The 19,319-nt window shown below is 28.7% G+C and overlaps 1 protein-coding gene across 4 annotated transcripts in view; it reads right to left on the minus strand.

Annotated features, from left to right (window-relative positions):
* Positions 1–19,319, minus strand: part of LOC121120791 (synaptotagmin 1) — a 93,637-nt gene that overhangs the window by 46,557 nt on the left and 27,761 nt on the right. For 3 of the 4 annotated variants that reach the window (XR_011780554.1, XR_011780555.1, XM_071889090.1), the window contains exons 5-8: positions 17,685–17,765; positions 9,338–9,436; positions 5,646–5,840; positions 3,266–3,436 (exon numbers count right to left, since the gene is read on the minus strand). Coding sequence is in view for 1 of the 4 variants with exons in the window: in XM_071889090.1 (XP_071745191.1) it covers positions 3,266–3,436; positions 5,646–5,840; positions 9,338–9,436; positions 17,685–17,765 (546 nt within the window). In the remaining 3 variants the exon portion in view is untranslated. The remainder of the gene's footprint in view (positions 1–3,265; positions 3,437–5,645; positions 5,841–9,337; positions 9,437–17,684; positions 17,766–19,319) is intronic. The other variant, XR_011780556.1, reaches the window with a different exon arrangement.

Genomic DNA, 19,319 nt, shown 5'->3' on the forward strand with positions numbered 1-19,319 from the left:
GACATGTAACAGTACGTTAAAGAATAAATTAAATTGTTGTGCATACACAAAAATATATTCATATATCTAGTAAATATGTATAAAATCAGTTAGTATGTATGTACATAAGCATACATATGAACGATTTATTGCTCACAATGAGCGGTTGCAAATATGTTTGAAATCATATATAATATTTTATTGCAACTATCAAAGAATCTATGTACTTATATGATAAATGTGATTAGTGTGAGTGAATTTTTTTTTTGTGACATCCCTTCCCTAATTCATTTCCTTTTATCCAATTAATTGGAGTGCAGGGTAAAGAGTTATCATTTGTCATCAAATATTCTGATTGATTAATTTATGCACATTAATATAGTACATTTAAAAAAAAAACTTTAATGAGTATACGATCCCATATGATAAAATGACCCCAAATGATAACTCGCAAAGAACAACAATTAAATACATAGTAAACTCAAGACTGTGAGGTGATGAATATTTATCTTCACATGATTTCTCAGAGAATGGTGATGATTGAACAGTTATGTATCTACCAAAGTCTACAATCTACATATACTATGCTTTACTTAAGAAATGAAGAAGAACTTACATACTGATGCGACGAAGTATGAAAATAAAGTACAAAAAATAAAATAATATAGCTATGTATATTGAAGGATAAGTTTGGTTGTATGGAAGAATGGATATGGGGTGTTAGACTCCTATAAACTTCATCTAAGTATGTCATATCTTTTGTCTTTTCCTCCTTCTTTAATTAAATATATAATATTTCAAATTCTTACATTGACTTGTATATACTTTTTATTCAAAAAAAAAAAAAAGTATGTCATATCTTCATATATTACGAATAATGTTGGAAATCACTTGTCATGTAAGGAATAATTTATTGTCATATACAAATGCATAGGCTCAGTTTACCAGCAGAGGGCTCTGTTGTTTTATAAATGTATACATACATAACTGTTTGTATAAAACAAAGTTTTTCATTTATGTACATAGCAGGAAATTGTGTAAAATGAGGGCGAAATTTGTAGCCATTCATATGTTTATTCTACACCCATAAAGGTGATTCCTGGGATCTTGCTATTGACACCCTCAAATACAAATGGTCTGATTCAGATAGATACATGACTAATTTAAAAAGAGCTATTAGGAGATATGAACATTTTCCTCGAAGGACACCAATGGATTGATTACTATGTATTGAAATATTTAGTATGTCATTGATTTATAAAATTTTGTGCTCGTCTGATTAAAATGTTTGATTGTTTTGAGGTATAGATATTGCCGAGGCTGTCTAATTTTAAGCTACATTTTTGTATTTAAGTCCTAAGACTGGTTTAGACTGGGCCGAATAAATAAGGCCTGACACAACATTAAATGTGAATATTTACAATTAATATCTTAGTGAGCATTGACTAAGGGACTTTTTGTTCGCTCAGAGTTCTTTTTTTTTACATACTGATGTATTTAACATTCTATATTCATATAATAGTTTACTTAGAATAAATGTCCTATATTGGGAAGATTTTTTTTAGAGATTGAGCACATTTTTAGTTACTTAAAATTTGATTTTAAAATTTGTAACCTCTCATACACTTTTTGTAAAAGCAATGATCATTTAAAAGTAAAAATGGGAATTTTGAAACAATGATATTTTTAACTAAACTATACAATCATAACGAAAATAGTCAATTTTATATGTTTAAATGACTATCCAAGCCCTAAAAGCAAGGGTTAACCTGTCTAAGTGCTCCAAAAACCCTTTTGTATGATTTACTATTTATTAAAGTTTTACTAAACATTGTAATGCAACCATAATAAATTGTATACAATTTTAGCTTCTTGTACGTTTTTGCTGTTTTTTAATGGAATTGAGACACTGCTTTTAATTTTTGCTGTATTTTAACCGGAAAATATTATTTTTTTTAGAATAAAAAGTACCTTACCAAAAAAAGGTCTGAGAGATCTGAATTTTTATCAAAAGGGTGTTTGTTTGGGTGATTGAAATAAAAATCCCCACCATAAAAAAATACCTACAAAACAGGCACCCTGCAATGCATTATTTTTCTCAATATGTCACATAAATCATATCCTACCTTGTAACTAAGTAAGTGCATAATTATTCTATTAATAAACTTCCCCATCAAACACTTAAGATACTTCTAAATATCATGTATAAGATGTCTATATTATTATAATTATAGTTAATGGTTGAGGGTCTTAATGATAGGTCTATCAGAGTATGAGTTCATTCAATAGTGTCATCCATCATAAACATTACAAAAATCAATAGGAAACAATGTTTTTCTTTGGTGGGTTATATATGCCGATAAGCCCACTATTTGCTATCAAGTTACATATTGTAGGCATACTCAAGGTTATACATACGAGAATATGTAGGTCGGGATTTATGTACATATACACGCTGACCTTTCTTGAGAAACTCAATTCAACTCAGAAATGAATGTCTTCAAGGTTTTACATTCACAATAATGTGTTGCTTTAATCTATAATAAAAACAATAAAAAAACCTAGTATAGATGGGGGATCTATGCTCAATTCTGTAAAAATAATAAAATAAAAACTTTTACGAAAGTTTTGTATTATTTTCTTCTCATCAAAAAAATAACTTTATCCCAGAGGAAAATACATGTATTGAAAGAAGAATAAAAAAGTGTAGCAAAACTTTCTTTTTCTCATTTTTTTCAACTTAAAGGTTAATTGTGAGCTCAAAGGTATGCTTTAGAAATAATGATTCATAATTGTCATTGGAGTTTTTATCTTCTTCAAATTAAATAAAGAATACGTTTGCATATGAAATTGTAATGATTTGACCAAGTACTGAAGTATGTATTATGTAAGTTTTTTTTTTAAATCTTTCAAATTTAAAGAATGTGTTATTTTAGAATATATCGTCAGATCTAAATATTCCTGATATATTTACTCCTAACAGTTTACCGTTCTATTATTTATGTTCATACATATAACTAAATATATAGCTTTAGGTATTCCATAATTTATAGTGTCTATAAGTATATTTTTCATAAATTTTTATAAAAAAGTACCTTAGATATTTATATATAGGCACTTTGAATGTGTCTCAAATCAACATAAATAATATATTTTCTGTCTGTCTTTTTTTTTTACTAAGAACATTAAATTAATTCATGTTTCGCTCTGATAGCTTATTGAAAGTTAAGTTTTGTAAATTTCCATAAAATGTTCTTTTTAAAGTGAAAGGGAAATAGGTACTTACGACTCCATCTCCGACAATACTTTGTAAACTTTTCCATTTCTCCTGAACTTGCGCAAGATCCATTTGGCAAATAGGTAGACGGACTTCTCCTATTTGATCATGTTTTGAGAAACGATCGAAGTCGTAAACGGCAAACACAAGAGTTTTACCCATTACTTCACCATAAGAAATCTAAAAATGAAAAAGAAGGGTTATGAATACAACCATGTGTTATAAAAGTTGTAGCACCCATCCAGTTAATTTTCTTAAATTATCTGTTCCAGTATAAAAAATATTAAACTTTTGATAAATAATTAAATATAAAACGTAACTGTGATGGAATCGAGGAAAGACAACTAACAACCTATTTGTGATATTTTTGAATAATATATTCTCCTATTTTTTATTATTCAAACTTTCCTCCTTCAGAAGCAATAAAGCCTGGGCACCCCGGCAAACAGATTGCCAGCTTTTGAAGGGTGTGTCCATGGCGTACCACAATCACAACTTGGAGCAAATCCAAATTTGGATGAGACATGCGTCAAACATTCTTTTCCAAGACCCCCAAATTGCAAAGTGCAGGGGATTGACGTCAGGGCTAGATGAAGGTGGCATGGAGGCAGGTCGGAAGTTTTTTTTTTTTTTTTGGCTGTAATGGACTTTTTGATGTTGTTGGCAATCTGGTTTGAAGATACTAACCGCCTCTGTATCCTGATCGACCCTGAAACTGACACAGAGGAGGAAATCGTACACACTTAGCTTTTTTGTAGAATTGCTCCAACACAGAGATATGTGATAAAAACAAAACTTTTTTACTTTGTTTCCGCAGTCGTTTAGTTGCATAATGAAACCATTTATTTAAAATAACTTAATCTTAAGTAAATGCTACTGCTCGTTTTGGGCTTCCTTCTGTAATACTATAAGAACCCACCGGCTTCACTCATATGTTAAATGAATATATTAGATTTTTTTTAATTTGTCTTGGCTAAGCATTTTCATTTAGCTACTAGGTATACGAGTACATTGTAAATATTATATCAAGATCTATATTCTACATGTATGCCTTACTATACTTGTGTTTTGTTTTTGAAAACAGTAAATTAGTTAACATCTTTCTTCCCAAAAAGAATTCGTCTCGGTTTCATATAAATCTATTAAAATATTAAATGTTTTCACTATTTTCATTCTTAAATGCCTTTGGAGAGGTTGCTTATTTTTCTCTTTACCTGTGAGATGTGTCCCATAAGAGGGATGATAATTAGTTACCGGTGTGTACAAAATATTTGAAACCATGTTTTTGTTTAAATACAATATGATCAAAAATATCTTTATTACAGAAATCGAGAAGTTTCATAAAATCTCCATATTAGTCAAACATACCCCCTCCCCCCCCAAGATAAAAACGCTTATGGACAAAAAAGCCAACTTTACTCCAATATTTCGTAACTGGTATTTGATTCAATTATTTTAAGCTGTTGTAGAGTATAAAAAGTCAACTTTCAGTCCTCCCTTAGCCTTTTTTGCTGAAAAAATTATTCATAGAGAATGGCAGACTTCACATAATAAACTTTTTAATTTGCATGTAGAGATTTAAGACCGTTGATCAAATCGTAGTAATATGCTTATATTTAAAATATTCAAAAAATTTCCTTCTGATACTGAAGGGGGAGGGGGTGAGGGGGTTATTCCATTTATCATAAACCCCAGTTAAAACTCCTATGGAGTTATGAATTTGCCCTTGATACTTTAACTTATGCTACTACCTAATTTTCTTGTATTCCAGTTCAGAGTTTAGTTAAGTTCATTAGTAAAGATTATGTCTGAAAAATATGTTTGTATAACATTGAATTATTATACTTGTAATTAATTATGACCTTCCAAATAAACTGCATCATAGTTAAGATGAATTAAAAAACACAGAAAATAAGACTTTCAAAAATCGGAGCAAAATATTAAGAATTTAACTTTTCATTAAATAGTTCTGAGATATATAAACTCGAGTATCTATACAGTGATATAATCTATTTATATATCAGAGATTTTGCCCGCCGGTTTTTTTTTCTGTTACCATCGTTACCTACTTTTGGACACAATTGTAAGTTATAAGTATTTATAAGTACTTTTATGCACACTTCAAAGGTTATTCTAACTCTTTCTAATTGATTACAGGTATATTTATTTCTCTCTACTTGTATTGTGAATAATAATCATATTACATTAAGCTTTTAATTCAATCTGTAGGTTAACTAATTAAAGGTTATTTATGTACTCACATACTATTCATACATGATTATTGATATCATCATTATTTTTTTTTTATGGTTTGGAAAAATAGATAGCAAATAATGGTAAGCCTTTGCTTTTGCTCCTCTAGCTAAGACATAGTCACCCAAATACTTACTTCAAATTTGAAAACTTCATTAAAGGTGGGATTGAGTGTCTTTCGATGAACTCGAGTCTCTTGTTTTCTCTTTCTATCCGGAAGAAGGTAAATTTTGACATATGGATCTGAAGAACCACCAACGTCCATTGCTATGAGGTCCTTACATTGAATCATGGTAACTATCAATGTGCTTGTATTGAAGTCATACTCAACCTTGAAAAATAAAGAAATTGTTTTTATGATATGCCTCATTCACTTCATCCCTATTCAATTATACAAATTACATTTTTTCGTTGTTTAATTGAAGATGTTTAAGGCAAGTGGCAAATATGTATTTGATTTTCTTTTCAAGTATCAACAAAATACAAAAAGAAAAACGGGGAAAAATGCCTACAAAATAGTTAAAAATACGTGAATTCTTTTATTTGATAGCTCTCGTTATTTTATCAAAGAAGCATGATACCTTGAATTTGAAACATGAATATTTGATTCATTTAGGGAGTTATAAATATTTGACTAGAGTCTACTTAGAAAGGTAATAAATACTCCTTTCTTTCTCTCCTTTGTAAAATTATTTTAGAGAGTCACTCAAAAATATATATCTACATCCCATATTCAGACTAATAACAATCCTTTCTAGGTAGATTAAGAATTTATGATGGCAAAATGAACTGCTTAATCTCATTAGGGAAATGTAGGAAGTTATTGAAGGGTCTAACTAATGGGTAAGAAATAAATAATGTATTTAGGTAGGAATCTATATGTAGAAAAGTCGGGGAATTCAATGGTCCGTAATATTCGATTCAAATATCGCTTGTTAGAAGTGGAGTGAAAGGCCGCTGAAATAGTCTCTCTTTGTTTTTTGAAAGGGTAAAAAGTAAAAATTAAAACATATTTGACTATGAATAGGCAAACTCAACTTATAAAATATAATAAGTTTTATGGGGAGAAAGGCCGCGAATAACTTTATCCAAAAGTTTTTATCGAACAAATGGTGGTAGCATAGTATTATAACTGTAATAGTGAGTGTACATTAAGGTGACAATATAATCTTCTTCTTTTTTTTTTAAAGAAAAGTAAATGGTTGAGGTTTAAAAATGGTTCCTAACTGTACAAAAACCTTTAATAAAAAGTTTGAACAGTTTTGAAAAATATTAAAGGTAGCTCAACACCCCTAATGTTTTGAAAGTTTAAAACTGAGTATTTTCTTGAATACTATCCATATACTTAAAATTAAAGCTTTTTTGTAAAATCAATAAACTGAGATTACTAAATTTAAAATAAAATATAATTTATAATTATTTAAAAAAAATATTTACTTTTACAAAATTACGCAAATTCAAGTTGAATGCAATTTAGCACATGAACATTTTTTTTATTTCTATAGCATATTGCAACCCAACTGTTGAACTGATAAGTATAAAAACTTGTAATTATGTTTAAATCACATTCAATTCTGGGAAAAAAATTAAATTAATAATAAATATGGCTTTTGTGACCTTTTTATGAACTTTTCACGGGAAGTGACCAATTTAGTTCAATTTTAACTCATAAAAACAGCTATAAAAATTTAAGTGATTCTAGTGGAAGATGGTACCTACAAAAATATATCATTGGGATACATTTTTGTTCTTTTTTCTTGATAATGTATCAAATAAGTTATGAGTGTGTTTTAAATTGAACAAAAAGTGCCTACATATTTAGTAAAAAAACGCCATGTGGATTGACACTATAAGTTCAAATACTGGCAAGAATAATTTAACTTGTGTTCTACTTGAAAAATTACTAGGTAAAAAACTTTCAACATTTGCTTATTAACACCATATAATGGAATTAGTTATTGGAACTGTTTCCCATGAGTGTATGGGTACCAAATGGATCAACAGATGTGCTTTGTTCAAAAAATTCAAATAAAATTGGTCATCAATCAAAAAAACTAACTATAAACCTGGAACTACAGATGAAGATATGGCCAGTCTTTTGGAAGGCATACAAGATAGTCCTATTAAATTTGGAAATGATAATCTTGAAAAATATATTCAAGAGACGAAAATAGAGAACTATTAGATCTAAATATTATATTTTGTGGCAATGCGTCTGAAAGGGAGTCAAGTTTATGTCCCCTGGTGCAATGCACAATGTCTGTTGGCTTTCAAAAGTGATATATAGACTGAAGATTAGGATATTTAGATTAGAATTCAAATTGACTCCAAAGGAAGAACGAGGATTACTTGATGTTTATGTTTTCATTGTAAGAGTATATGTACATTAAAACGTGGGACAATGCATCTCAGGCCTCCAATTCTTCATTAAACGATCTCAGTCTAATGAAGTTGTTAACTGAATAGTCTTCAATTAATTGAAATATTTAAGAATCTACTTATTGCAAATTTTCCAAAACATTTTCGGAGAAACTCGTTCGATTCGATTTCTTCGATGATAGAGTAATTTTAAATACGGAAAGAAAAATACTGGGCTCTCTCTAAGTTAAGCACAGGAATCCAAAAAACTTAATCAATGATTGATACATAAAAATATTGAAGATTTTGTCACGAAGAAGCAAAAAAAAATAAAAAATATGGAAATTTGTGAGCTGCCTGAAATTCCTTTAGAAGTTGACCCAAAACTTTGGAATCGTAGGAAAGACTACATGGAAGCATAAAAAAATTGCTTTGTCATTAGCATTTGTCTAAAACTTATATTAAGAAATTATATATATCAATGACATTATAAAAAAATGTAAATAAACTGGTTTGAAAATAAATTTACTTAAAAATTGAATAATTTGAACTGAATACATCTGATGTCTAAATTTGTAAATATAAATTAAAGTAAGTTCTGGTTCATTTATTTGATAAATCATAAAAAAATGAACAAAATAAATACAAAATGTATTCAAATGATATTTTTGTAAGTACCATCTTCTACTAGCGTGACCTAGATTTTTATTGCTGGTTTTATGTGTTAAAATTGAATTAAAATGGTCAACTTCCTTGGGAAAGGTCCCTAAGCCGTGGTTAATAATTTTTTTTGTTGAATTTAATGTAATTTAAACACAATTGCAAATATTTATATTTATCAGTTCAACAGTTGGGTTGCAATTGGCTAAAGGAATAAAAAAAAAGGAATATGAGCTAAATTTCAATCAACTTAAATTGACGATATTTTAAACATATTACTTTTGTTTGAATAATTATAAAATATATTTTATTCCAAATTTAGTAATCTCAATTTATCGTGTTTACAAAAAAAGCTTTAATTTGAAGTATATCGACAATATTCAAGAAAATGCTCAGTTTTTCCTTTAAAATGTAAATTTTCAAAACTTTAGGGCCGTTGAGATACTTTTAAATTTTTTCCAAAACTGCTTAAACTTTCCTTCAAATTTTTTGTACTATTAGGAACCATTTTTAAACCTCATATAAATCAAGTCTAAATCATACTCTTTCCAGTTAAAAAATGCCACGTAATAAACGATTTCCATTGAATGTGCTCAAATACGTTGAATAGAGGTTGCTTTTTCTTAATGTCGTAAAATACCCTCTTCATTTCCTCCCTTAATTAATACTGACATTATATATCTCAGGATGACCACATTTTCTATGACGTCATCTAAAAAATGGTTTTAACAAACTTGAAAAATGGTTTTTGTCACATTTTTAGACCTCCCACAATTGTATGATTATAATTGAACATATAGTTTGACTCACCTTATAGTTAATTTTCCCTAGCTCTTTTTTCTTTGGAGATTTTTCATCCGGATTTTCTTCATTTTCTACGAGAAGCTCAGTGTCCTCTTGTTTAGTGGTCTAAAATATAAGAAAATAAGGATGATAATATAATGTTTTTTCTATGAAAATGTTAGTAGAAAGGACAGTCAGTCTTTTAATAATTGATCAGTTTCTTCTTGTGAACTTTATATTTTTTACTTCTGTAAATAGAAGCATGTAAGTAAGAAGATAGGTAGCATTATATATGGTGACATATAATAATATATATATATATATACGAGTATATAGAAACACGGGATCTATGCTACAACATTGAAAAAAGTGCGTTACATTAAAAAGATTATGATCCTTTTTTCATTAAATGAAATATTTGGCTCCTTACTCTTAATATTTGCATATGTATTTACCTATCTATATATATAACGCTGCAACGTAGTTTCCATCCAAAAAGGGCAGGTACCATAATTTATTTATACCCCCTCCCCAAAAAAAAAAAAAAAAAAAATTATAAAAAAATAATATATATATATGCATTTACGACAACATATTTTATGACATTTAAATGGCGTTTGATTTTCATGTATACATGTAAATTTTTTATATCGTCCTCAATATTATACGGCCTAATATTATATGTAAATCAATTTAAGTTATAATAAAGAGTAATAATTTTTTTGTCATGAAATTTGGTTGTATTACAATTAATACTAGTAAGTAGTCTTTAATAATAAACTTCAATACTTTTTGCCAAAAAAAAGAAATAAAATTCTTAGAGAAAGCCTAAGAATTGAAAAAAGATGGATCCTTTAGGATTTTTCTAAAACAAAATTTCCACATGACACTACAAAAATTATCAATACTATTTATTACTCATTAGGGAAATTCAGCTATGAATTTGCACTTTATAGTATGGACAAAGTTTTATTTTTTTTTATGGTACAAATGAGTTGATATGTGTATAGGTACATAACTTGGTATTATTCAGGGGTATATAAATTAAAAACTACGTTATTGTAGTATTTATAAAAAGGTAACTTTTAGATTATTGCACAAAGTCATTTTATGTGGCTTGTGGCTTAATAATAACTCTCTACAATGTATAATACCCATTCTAAGGCTTTATGCATTATAGTCACCAATTAGCTCTTATAAATAAATACTTAGTAAGGCACTTAATATATAAAAAAAGAGTTGCATTCAAAGTGTGTTTATCATCTCCCTGGAAAGGCTGTATTTCCTCCTCACCCTCCCTTCCTAGCCAATAACCTGTTATACATCGTTTCATTCAAAAAATTAAAAAAAAAAAAAAAAATGGTGAATGAAAGCACCGCTGAAAAAATAGAAGAAGAAGAAAAAGTTTGAATGTCGTTTACTAAGGCATAGTGAATTAAAAGGAGAAGAGAGAAGAGTATGCAATAAAGACGGAGCTTTCACATTACCCTGGATTAGCAACTCTCTTGAGTACAACTCGAGTACATTATCTGTTTTACCTACCAGAGTACCAACACACATACCGGGGTGCGTAATTGAAAACTTGACATTTTGAATCTGGAATTTTAACAAGTTTAATTTCGGGAGCTACATTAACTATACATTGTACAGATGTTGGCACATATATTGAACCCCTTTTTAAGCTTTAATATAGTCACTATAGACTCTGATAATTGCCTTTTTTCACTTTGACAGGTGGTAACAATATAATGGGGGGGTCATGGAGTTCCAATACTCATTAACAAAAGCTTTAAGAGCTTTGAGAAAAGGTTCGTTTGCCAGGCAGGCCGTTGGGATCTGGTGAGTATGATGACCACATTGTTTTCAGACAGAATTGTATGTTGGTCTCCAAAAAGTACTGTGTAACCTTTGCTATATACCAATATCGTATTCTTGATGTTGTAATTAATGGTGTCAGGAAAATGGAAAATTTGCCTAGGTAAAATTCATCTCTGATAAAGCTCCCCTGGTGAAAGACTTGCCTTCCTATATTTTATGTACATAACAATCTCACTTATGTAATGACTAATGAGATCGAACCAGAGACAAAATAAGTAATACTACATTAATAAATATAAGATTAAAGAAAAAACAAAACACGACAGCAATTCGAATGGAAGAAGTACTTATCACTTAATTATCTGTTATCAATTATCATAGAACTGTAGACATGATGAATTATTCATATTGGAAAAGACTCCTGGATAGACGAATAAGCATAACATCAGATTAGGCAATAACAGTGATCTCTTCTTCATTATATGCCAGGGTTTATCAGTGGAAGAGGAGGGTGGATATGAAGAGACAATTCATTGAGAGGATTCGAGGAGGCAATCAAACGTACGAGAGTATGAGGTAATGTGAAATGTAAGAGAGGAAAACTGTACAGCTCAGTACAATTGGAGCAACCTTTAATTGGAATAGAGAGATGAGAACGATGCTCAAGGTACTTGAATCCTCGGATTATACATTTAGAACTAGGAATGCATACCTCCAATGGATCTAAAACCAAGTAATGAGAACTGTAACAATTTAATATGTAACTTCATTTGTAATAAGAGTCTTCAGTGATATTTAGCAAAGAATATTAATAATACAGATTTATATATTCATTAATTCCCATTCAGAATGAGAATCTGGTTCCCATTTCATTAATTTGTATAAATAATATTAATATTCATTACTTTGTCAATGTTTAATTCCATTAATTTGTATAAATAATATTAATATTAATTACTTTGTCAATGTTTAATTCCATTAATTTTATTAATTAACGCAAAATTTATTTGATGTCTACAGAAACGGCTCAATTTTTTTTTTTTTTTAATTCTACACATCATGTAATTATCTAATTTGCTTAATTGTGGATCCAGGCCCACCAAGATAGGCACTAATCTTTCTTTTAACGGTATTGTAATTGTATTGATTTTATACCTACAATACTTATTAGAAATAATTCCCATGAATCTTGATAATATTCAAAAAACTATTGCCTAAATATTTGAATATAATGTCACATGATATAGTAATATCCCTCTTTAAATATTCAATTAATACATCTAATTGAGGACATTTTTAAATTAAATTTGCTCCAAATTATTTAAACTAGCATTTAATTTAATTTTATTTCAGTTTCTTCAATCCATGTCTTGGAATTTTCATTATTTTTATGTATTTACTGTTACTAATTTAAATATATGTATGAAAATAATTATAAAATATAATTACTCATTTTGTCTTTGTTTCCAACTCATAATTCATTATATAAGTGAGATTATTATTTACATTAAATAAAGGAAGGCAATTTTTCCACACAGTGAGCTTTATCAGAGGGGAGTTTGGTCGTGACAAATTTTCCGTGGATGAGCTTTCCTAAATCTTGCCAAATCATATTTCGTATCTCTGTTGGTGTGTTTTTTGAGCGAAATAAAGTAGCAATCTAGATTCTATTGTCTCATTGTAAGGCCTTTTTCAAGGTTTTTTTAGAGGGGGTTGTCAATATTCTCAGTAGTTTGTCAGCTGATGGAAGGAATTATCTTCTTATTCCTCTCATGTCTGTTTCTTATCCTATATTGGATAAGTGTCCAAATTTCAACCACACACCCGGTACATTCATCTATACGTAGGGAAGACACATTTAATAAGCAAATTTCATATATATATGTACGTTCATCTATTTTTATCTCAGCTCTTAATTCATAAACGAAATATGTAAAAATATATGCATAACACAAATTTCTCATGAATAAATCAATTCAATCAGTCAATACTTTTTTTACATTTATTGTGGATATGTATGCAAGAAATAATATGTTTTATTCATTACGTAAAGTTGTTTGAATTCCTGATGAGTAATATAGTTCATACTTACCTGCATGTGGGATTTCAAGTCATGTGTGTATCTAAAAATTCATAGGATACTGCATTTAGATTCAAAATGAAAATGACTCATGAATATTCATTTAGTTTTCAATGTACATGTTACTTTCTAATCATATTATTATATTCCTTGCTAAATTATATTAGATTTAAGTACACAATGGAATATTATAATATAAATTAGACATTTAAACACATAAATTGAAAAATATTTATGTATTTCTATTGTTGTATAAGAATTCGTAAAAAAATTACTTGTCGTTTTGTTGAGTGAAACAGATGTAAAGTATATAAATACAAAAAAATTGATAACTAAACAATGAATGATAAATAAATACCATTACTATTTTTATTTTCATAACTAATTCTCATTGTTCAAGTAACAACTCCATGACAAATAATAAGTAATATAGGTTTATAACATACATTGGTGTACGTATTTATGCTATTTATAGGTATATATCTGTTCGTTGAAAAGGAATATGTAGAATTTTCCTATTTACTTTGACAATGTTTTTTTCTATTACATTTTAGATCTGTAAATTTTTTATTATTTAATATTGCATAGAAACAATTTAACAAAATAATGACCCTATACAAAGTACAAAGTGTGTTATTTTTTACTCAAAAAGTGCTCAAATTTTAAGCAATTGGTTAATTGCTTGTGTTTGTAGTTTCAATTTTCTTCAAACATAAAATATATGCAACACTTTTTCTTTAAAATGCAGAATTATGTTTTAATTGGATTCTATGTATGTAAATGGGTCAAATAACAAGAATCTAAGATATCGTATACCTTGTAGATACAAAAAGCTTGTTGATTGTAAATTAGACTTTGTTGGACTATAGCACAACAATATTGCATAGTGTATACCTATCTTTCAAATTTGAGACCTTTAAAAACCCCTCTTTTTCATTTTTAAATGTACATTACCTTCTTAAAAGTAATCAAATTTTAGGCTAAAATTGTACAAAGTTGATTTTTTATCCTTACTCTAAGAGAAAAGTCTTGGTGTACGTAGTAAATACAACTATGTGAACTAATTTATTACACTGTGTTGTTGTATTGAAAAGAAATGTTTTGAATTATGTACCATATACTTAAGTAAAACTTAATATTTATGTATTAGGAAATTACATTCATGTTGAAGTTACTTTTCTGTTTATTGTTACCATGCTCTGTCAAAAATAATAAATCATTCTTATACAGTATGTAAATATAATATTAATGAATGTTACTCAAACTTCCTACCTATGTACAGGTTTTATGATCAAAAACGGAGGGTTGGAAGAAGTTTATTTATACTCTTATTTTAAACCATACGAAATTGGGTTATAAAAATGCAATAAAATATTGTTTTAAAAGTTATTTTTGTTTTATTTGAAGAAAATAGATTAAAAAACGGGGCTGCAACAAGATAAACGAGTAAAAATTAATGCTCTTTTGACGTCCTAATTTCTCAAAATAAAATTACAGAGCTTATTGAAGTTGGAATTCGAACTGTGGAGTATATTCAAAGGTTTCCTTAGGATTATAGATTTTTCTTTTTGAGGGGGTATAACAATTTGAAAATTAAATTTTTGAAAAAAAAAATCAAAAATCAACAGATGTTCACAAAAATTAATTTGGAAAATTCAAAAATCTATAATTCAAAAAAACATCAACCAGACACTCCCATGAGATGAACATGTCACAAGATATAATTCTAAGATCTTTGAAGGAGATTGGCTCCCAGTCTTAAATTAGAAATTAGCACCAACTTATTAAATGAGCCCAGATTCTAAAAGGAATGGAAAATGTGAAGAAGTTGAGATCTTGAATTAAAAAGAATTTTGTTTCCCAGTAAAAATTTGAATCCGTTTGACTATTTTTGGTGGGGCATTCATGAAAATGAGGTAAATGCTTCTCCCCAATGCAACCTCGAATCGCTTGAGGAATATAAATTAACTATGCTAAAGAAATAGAAATAAAAAATACGAGGAATGTATTAATTGAATCTGAGCATATACTCTGCTTAGTCCTCCTCTAGGGAAATGATTACCTCCGGCACAAAAAATATAATAAATATAATCTGGAAATTGAGGTTTGAGGGGTTATTTCGTGCCATTGGATATATAACGAAACGATAATTATGTCCACATAATGTATAAAAAACAGCCATATATTAACTTTTAGTCAAATGAATTTGTTTTCGTTTTTAATCTGCAACGTTTTTATTTGCATATTCGCCTATTTTTAATTATTTTTTTTTGTAATAATGAGATACGTGTTGTACATATATGAATATCAAAATTTTCTCTCATTTTGATTAAACTAACACTCTAACGTCTTTAGTATAACGCTAGTTTGAACTTAAAAAAATAAAACAACTTTTAATGAGTGCATCCTTTCATCATTAATTAAATGATGTCTACTTAATTAAATGAAATATAGAGCTTTAAATATAACATCATTTTATTTCAAACATGTTTCAATTTTTAATAATTAAAGACAAAGAAAAAATACTATATTAAGCTGTTTTTCGCTCAAATCTATTTATATATTATATTGTCAATCTACCATCGATTGGTACGTTTCTTTTTGGTAAGCTTAAATTAAAATACAGGGTCATATAGGTATATCCAAACACACATGGAGATAACGTTTTTGTTTTCTATTTGATCAACTTGAAAACCAATATAAATATTTCTCTATTTGTCTCTTTTTAAAGTGTTTACTAAATTAGTCCTGGTTTCCAGCCTGTCCTGTATTTTTGTCTTAAACTATTTTGCCTCAAGGTTATTTCACCTTAAAATATAACTAAATTAAGTTCATACGTCGTTATTGTTTATTTTTCGTTGAAATTGATATTAATTTTTGTATTTTAAATTAAAATATAAGTAATATTTATAACTATCAAAAGCATCAATGGTTGTTTTTCGTTGAAGTAATGATGAAATTAGGCTACAAATTTTAATGCATACTATCAAAGTCTCACTCATGTAATAAGTTTGAAAAAGATATAAAATAAATAATATAATTAATGAGATGAAATAAATAAAAAATATACAAACACGACAGTGGTAAGAATAGAAGAAGTGCTAAACACTTCTCCGCCGTCAATTATCATTATACATGATGTATTATTCATATTGAAAATACTCATGTTTTGACAAACAAGCATAATATCAGGCAAGAGCAGTGATTTCCACCTTGTTATAATCCAGAATATATCAGAAGAATATGCGGTTGGCTGTGGTATGGCAAACTACTGTTAGGGCTTGGGAAAGGTACTCAAACTCAAAGATTGGGTGGTGGGAGAGAATGAGGAAATGAGAGGCGTACAAGAGAAAAACGTTGAAGGTCAGTACCGTTGGAGGAATCTAGAATCGGAATAAGATGAGAACGATGGTCATTGCCTCTTCATAAACCTTCTTTTTCGATCAAATAAGAATTTCAGATTCTTGGCGTGCCTCAAGAGGATATCATCGCCAACCCCAGCAATCTAATAGCCGTTGTTGCATTTTGAGGTCCCATTGATTGAAGGTTGACCTTCATACTCAATTTAATAATGTTTTGTCATTAATTTATTGGTTGATATTAAACAAAATTTATTTATAATTACTTTGAGCAAATATTTTTTTGTCCTGATTTATCTGTAAAACCCTGTACATTAAAGATATTCAACGTCGTACTTTGATATAAAATTGAAGTTTATTTGTGGAGGTTAGGCATATATCATAGTGTAGCTTTTGTGTCGTCAAGCATCAAATTTATAGGGAGTAGTAGTATTATGATATACTTATGTATATTTTACATAATACTTTGTTGAGTAATATTTATAAATAATGAGTAGACATGCATATAAGACGTTATATATTCATGCAGGATACTTTTTTTTATTATGGTTGGAATCAAAAATACTGTGAAGAAAAGGTGATTAAATATAAATATGGTTGAACTTAAATTGCTATATGTAGGTTACAAATAGTTACACATGTACAATACATAGAAAAATAAAAAATTAAATGTTAATGTTCACATTGTAAGAATAACGTCAGGCGTCTATCTAAGACAAAAATCACTACTAAAATCAAAGAGGTAGGTTATTATGAATATACACTTGACACCACAGCTGAAATAAGCCAAGAATAGTCTAAAAAAATATCTGACCAATGATATTCTTTTTTTACATCTCTAACATGAGTAGGCTCTAAAAAAACAAAACAATATTAGTTATCCCATCTTGAAATAATCAATTTTTATCGAGTCTTATAGTGATCCTTTAATCCTTAATATCTAAATAGAAGAAATTAGAGACCCCACACACTTAACTCAAGTCATTCTTTGACCTCATAGGCTCATTTCAGCTACGATGTGACTCAAATATGCATCTTGAACAAGATGAGGTTGTCAAAACGAAAACAGAGAGAGAGGTTGAACAACAAGAAAGAAGAAGAAGAACACTCAACCTACATTCACTTCGTTGAGTTCCGCCTCTTCTCCAATATGGCTAATGATCTTATCTTTGTAAGTATTTCCAATTTGTTGAACAGTCTGAAAAAAGGAATGTATTAAAAAGCCATCGGAGGGTATCAAATGTCCTGGTAATGGCATTTTGTTATTAATATATATCTGGAAGCTAGTATGGTAGATATATATTTTTTTCTGTTATTATAGGGAATGTTATGCATATGGAAACAGAAAAAAGAGATGAGTGAAAGGAAAAAATAATTTGGATTTACTTCATGGTCGGTGTTTTACTAAATATATTATTAATGCAAATATCAAAGCAAACATTTCGTCGATCAACTTACTCATAAATCATACCACGTCTAAAATAATGATTGAAAATGTTATTTAAGGCAAAATGTATTATATATGTATATAACATGTATTCAACTACTTACGACAACTATGATTAATTGACGTTACTATGAAAATAATTAACACTGAAAACATGAGTATACTTTTTTCTAGAAAGTAACTTTAAATGCAATCTTAAAACTTTGGCAGAACTTTGTAATAATGCACATGTAATGCAAGAAAAGATATAGAAAGCAAATTCGAAGGAGCTCTTGAAAAAAAGTATTATTCATTTAAATTTATTATGTACAATATTCTTAATTATGTATACTAAGGGATGCCCCTCGAGTTACGAATTAACATAATGATAATAATGTATTAATGTTTAGAACATATGTAGGTTCTACTTCCATGTAGTGTTATATGAGTTCTTATTTCGGACTGAAGACTGCAACCCTGTCCAGTTTAGTCCTGCATATCAGTCCTAAAAACTTATAAAGTTCGGTCTTTGATGGCGTCACTCAACTTTATTTTATTTTAAATCCGTTCTAGTACTGACAGTCTGAAGGACCGGTCATAAGGACTGATAGAACCGGTCCTAAGATTGGACTGGACTGAATAAAGAAGACTCACAGAACAATAAGCTTATGTACTTTAATTCTCTCTTATTCGTCTACCTATATTTACGAAGGTGTATCCATTATTCTATCAATATAACATAAGTCATCAAGACGACGTCAATCTGGTAGTCATTATAAATACTATTACAAAATAAAAGATTTTTCTCAAAATATTGTCATCGAATCCGCCTTTAAATAATAATTATTATTACAGATGTACATATTATGTCAATCAAACTTGTTGATTGACAAAAGGATAGTTCAATCCTTTTATACACATACATGTATTGTATATTAATTGAAAGAAAGGAAGGTATGAGATATCTACAGAGCTGATTTGTTTTTCTCAGATATATACGGGGTATGTTGATACACCACCATACTATTGTTCTCAAAGTATCCTTACATGTGAGGAAGAGCAAAACATTAAACTCTATCTTTGTGACTCATTAATCCTATGTCTTATTTATGTACCTAAAATACCTATATCTAAATATGAGTGTATGTAAGTATAATTCATGTACAATTTCTATATTTTAAAGAGGCTTTTAGTGATGAATTGACGATACCTGAGTGGAAGTTAGTGATACGTTAATTGATTGTTACACATGATGTACATTGTTATCCTTGATATGTTTATTAAGAAAGTTACTACTTTTGATGTATTCTTTTACATGCCAGGGAT

The sequence above is a fragment of the Lepeophtheirus salmonis genome, chromosome 6, assembly GCF_016086655.4.
Source record: "Lepeophtheirus salmonis chromosome 6, UVic_Lsal_1.4, whole genome shotgun sequence".
NCBI classification, from domain to species: Eukaryota; Metazoa; Arthropoda; class Copepoda; order Siphonostomatoida; family Caligidae; genus Lepeophtheirus; species Lepeophtheirus salmonis.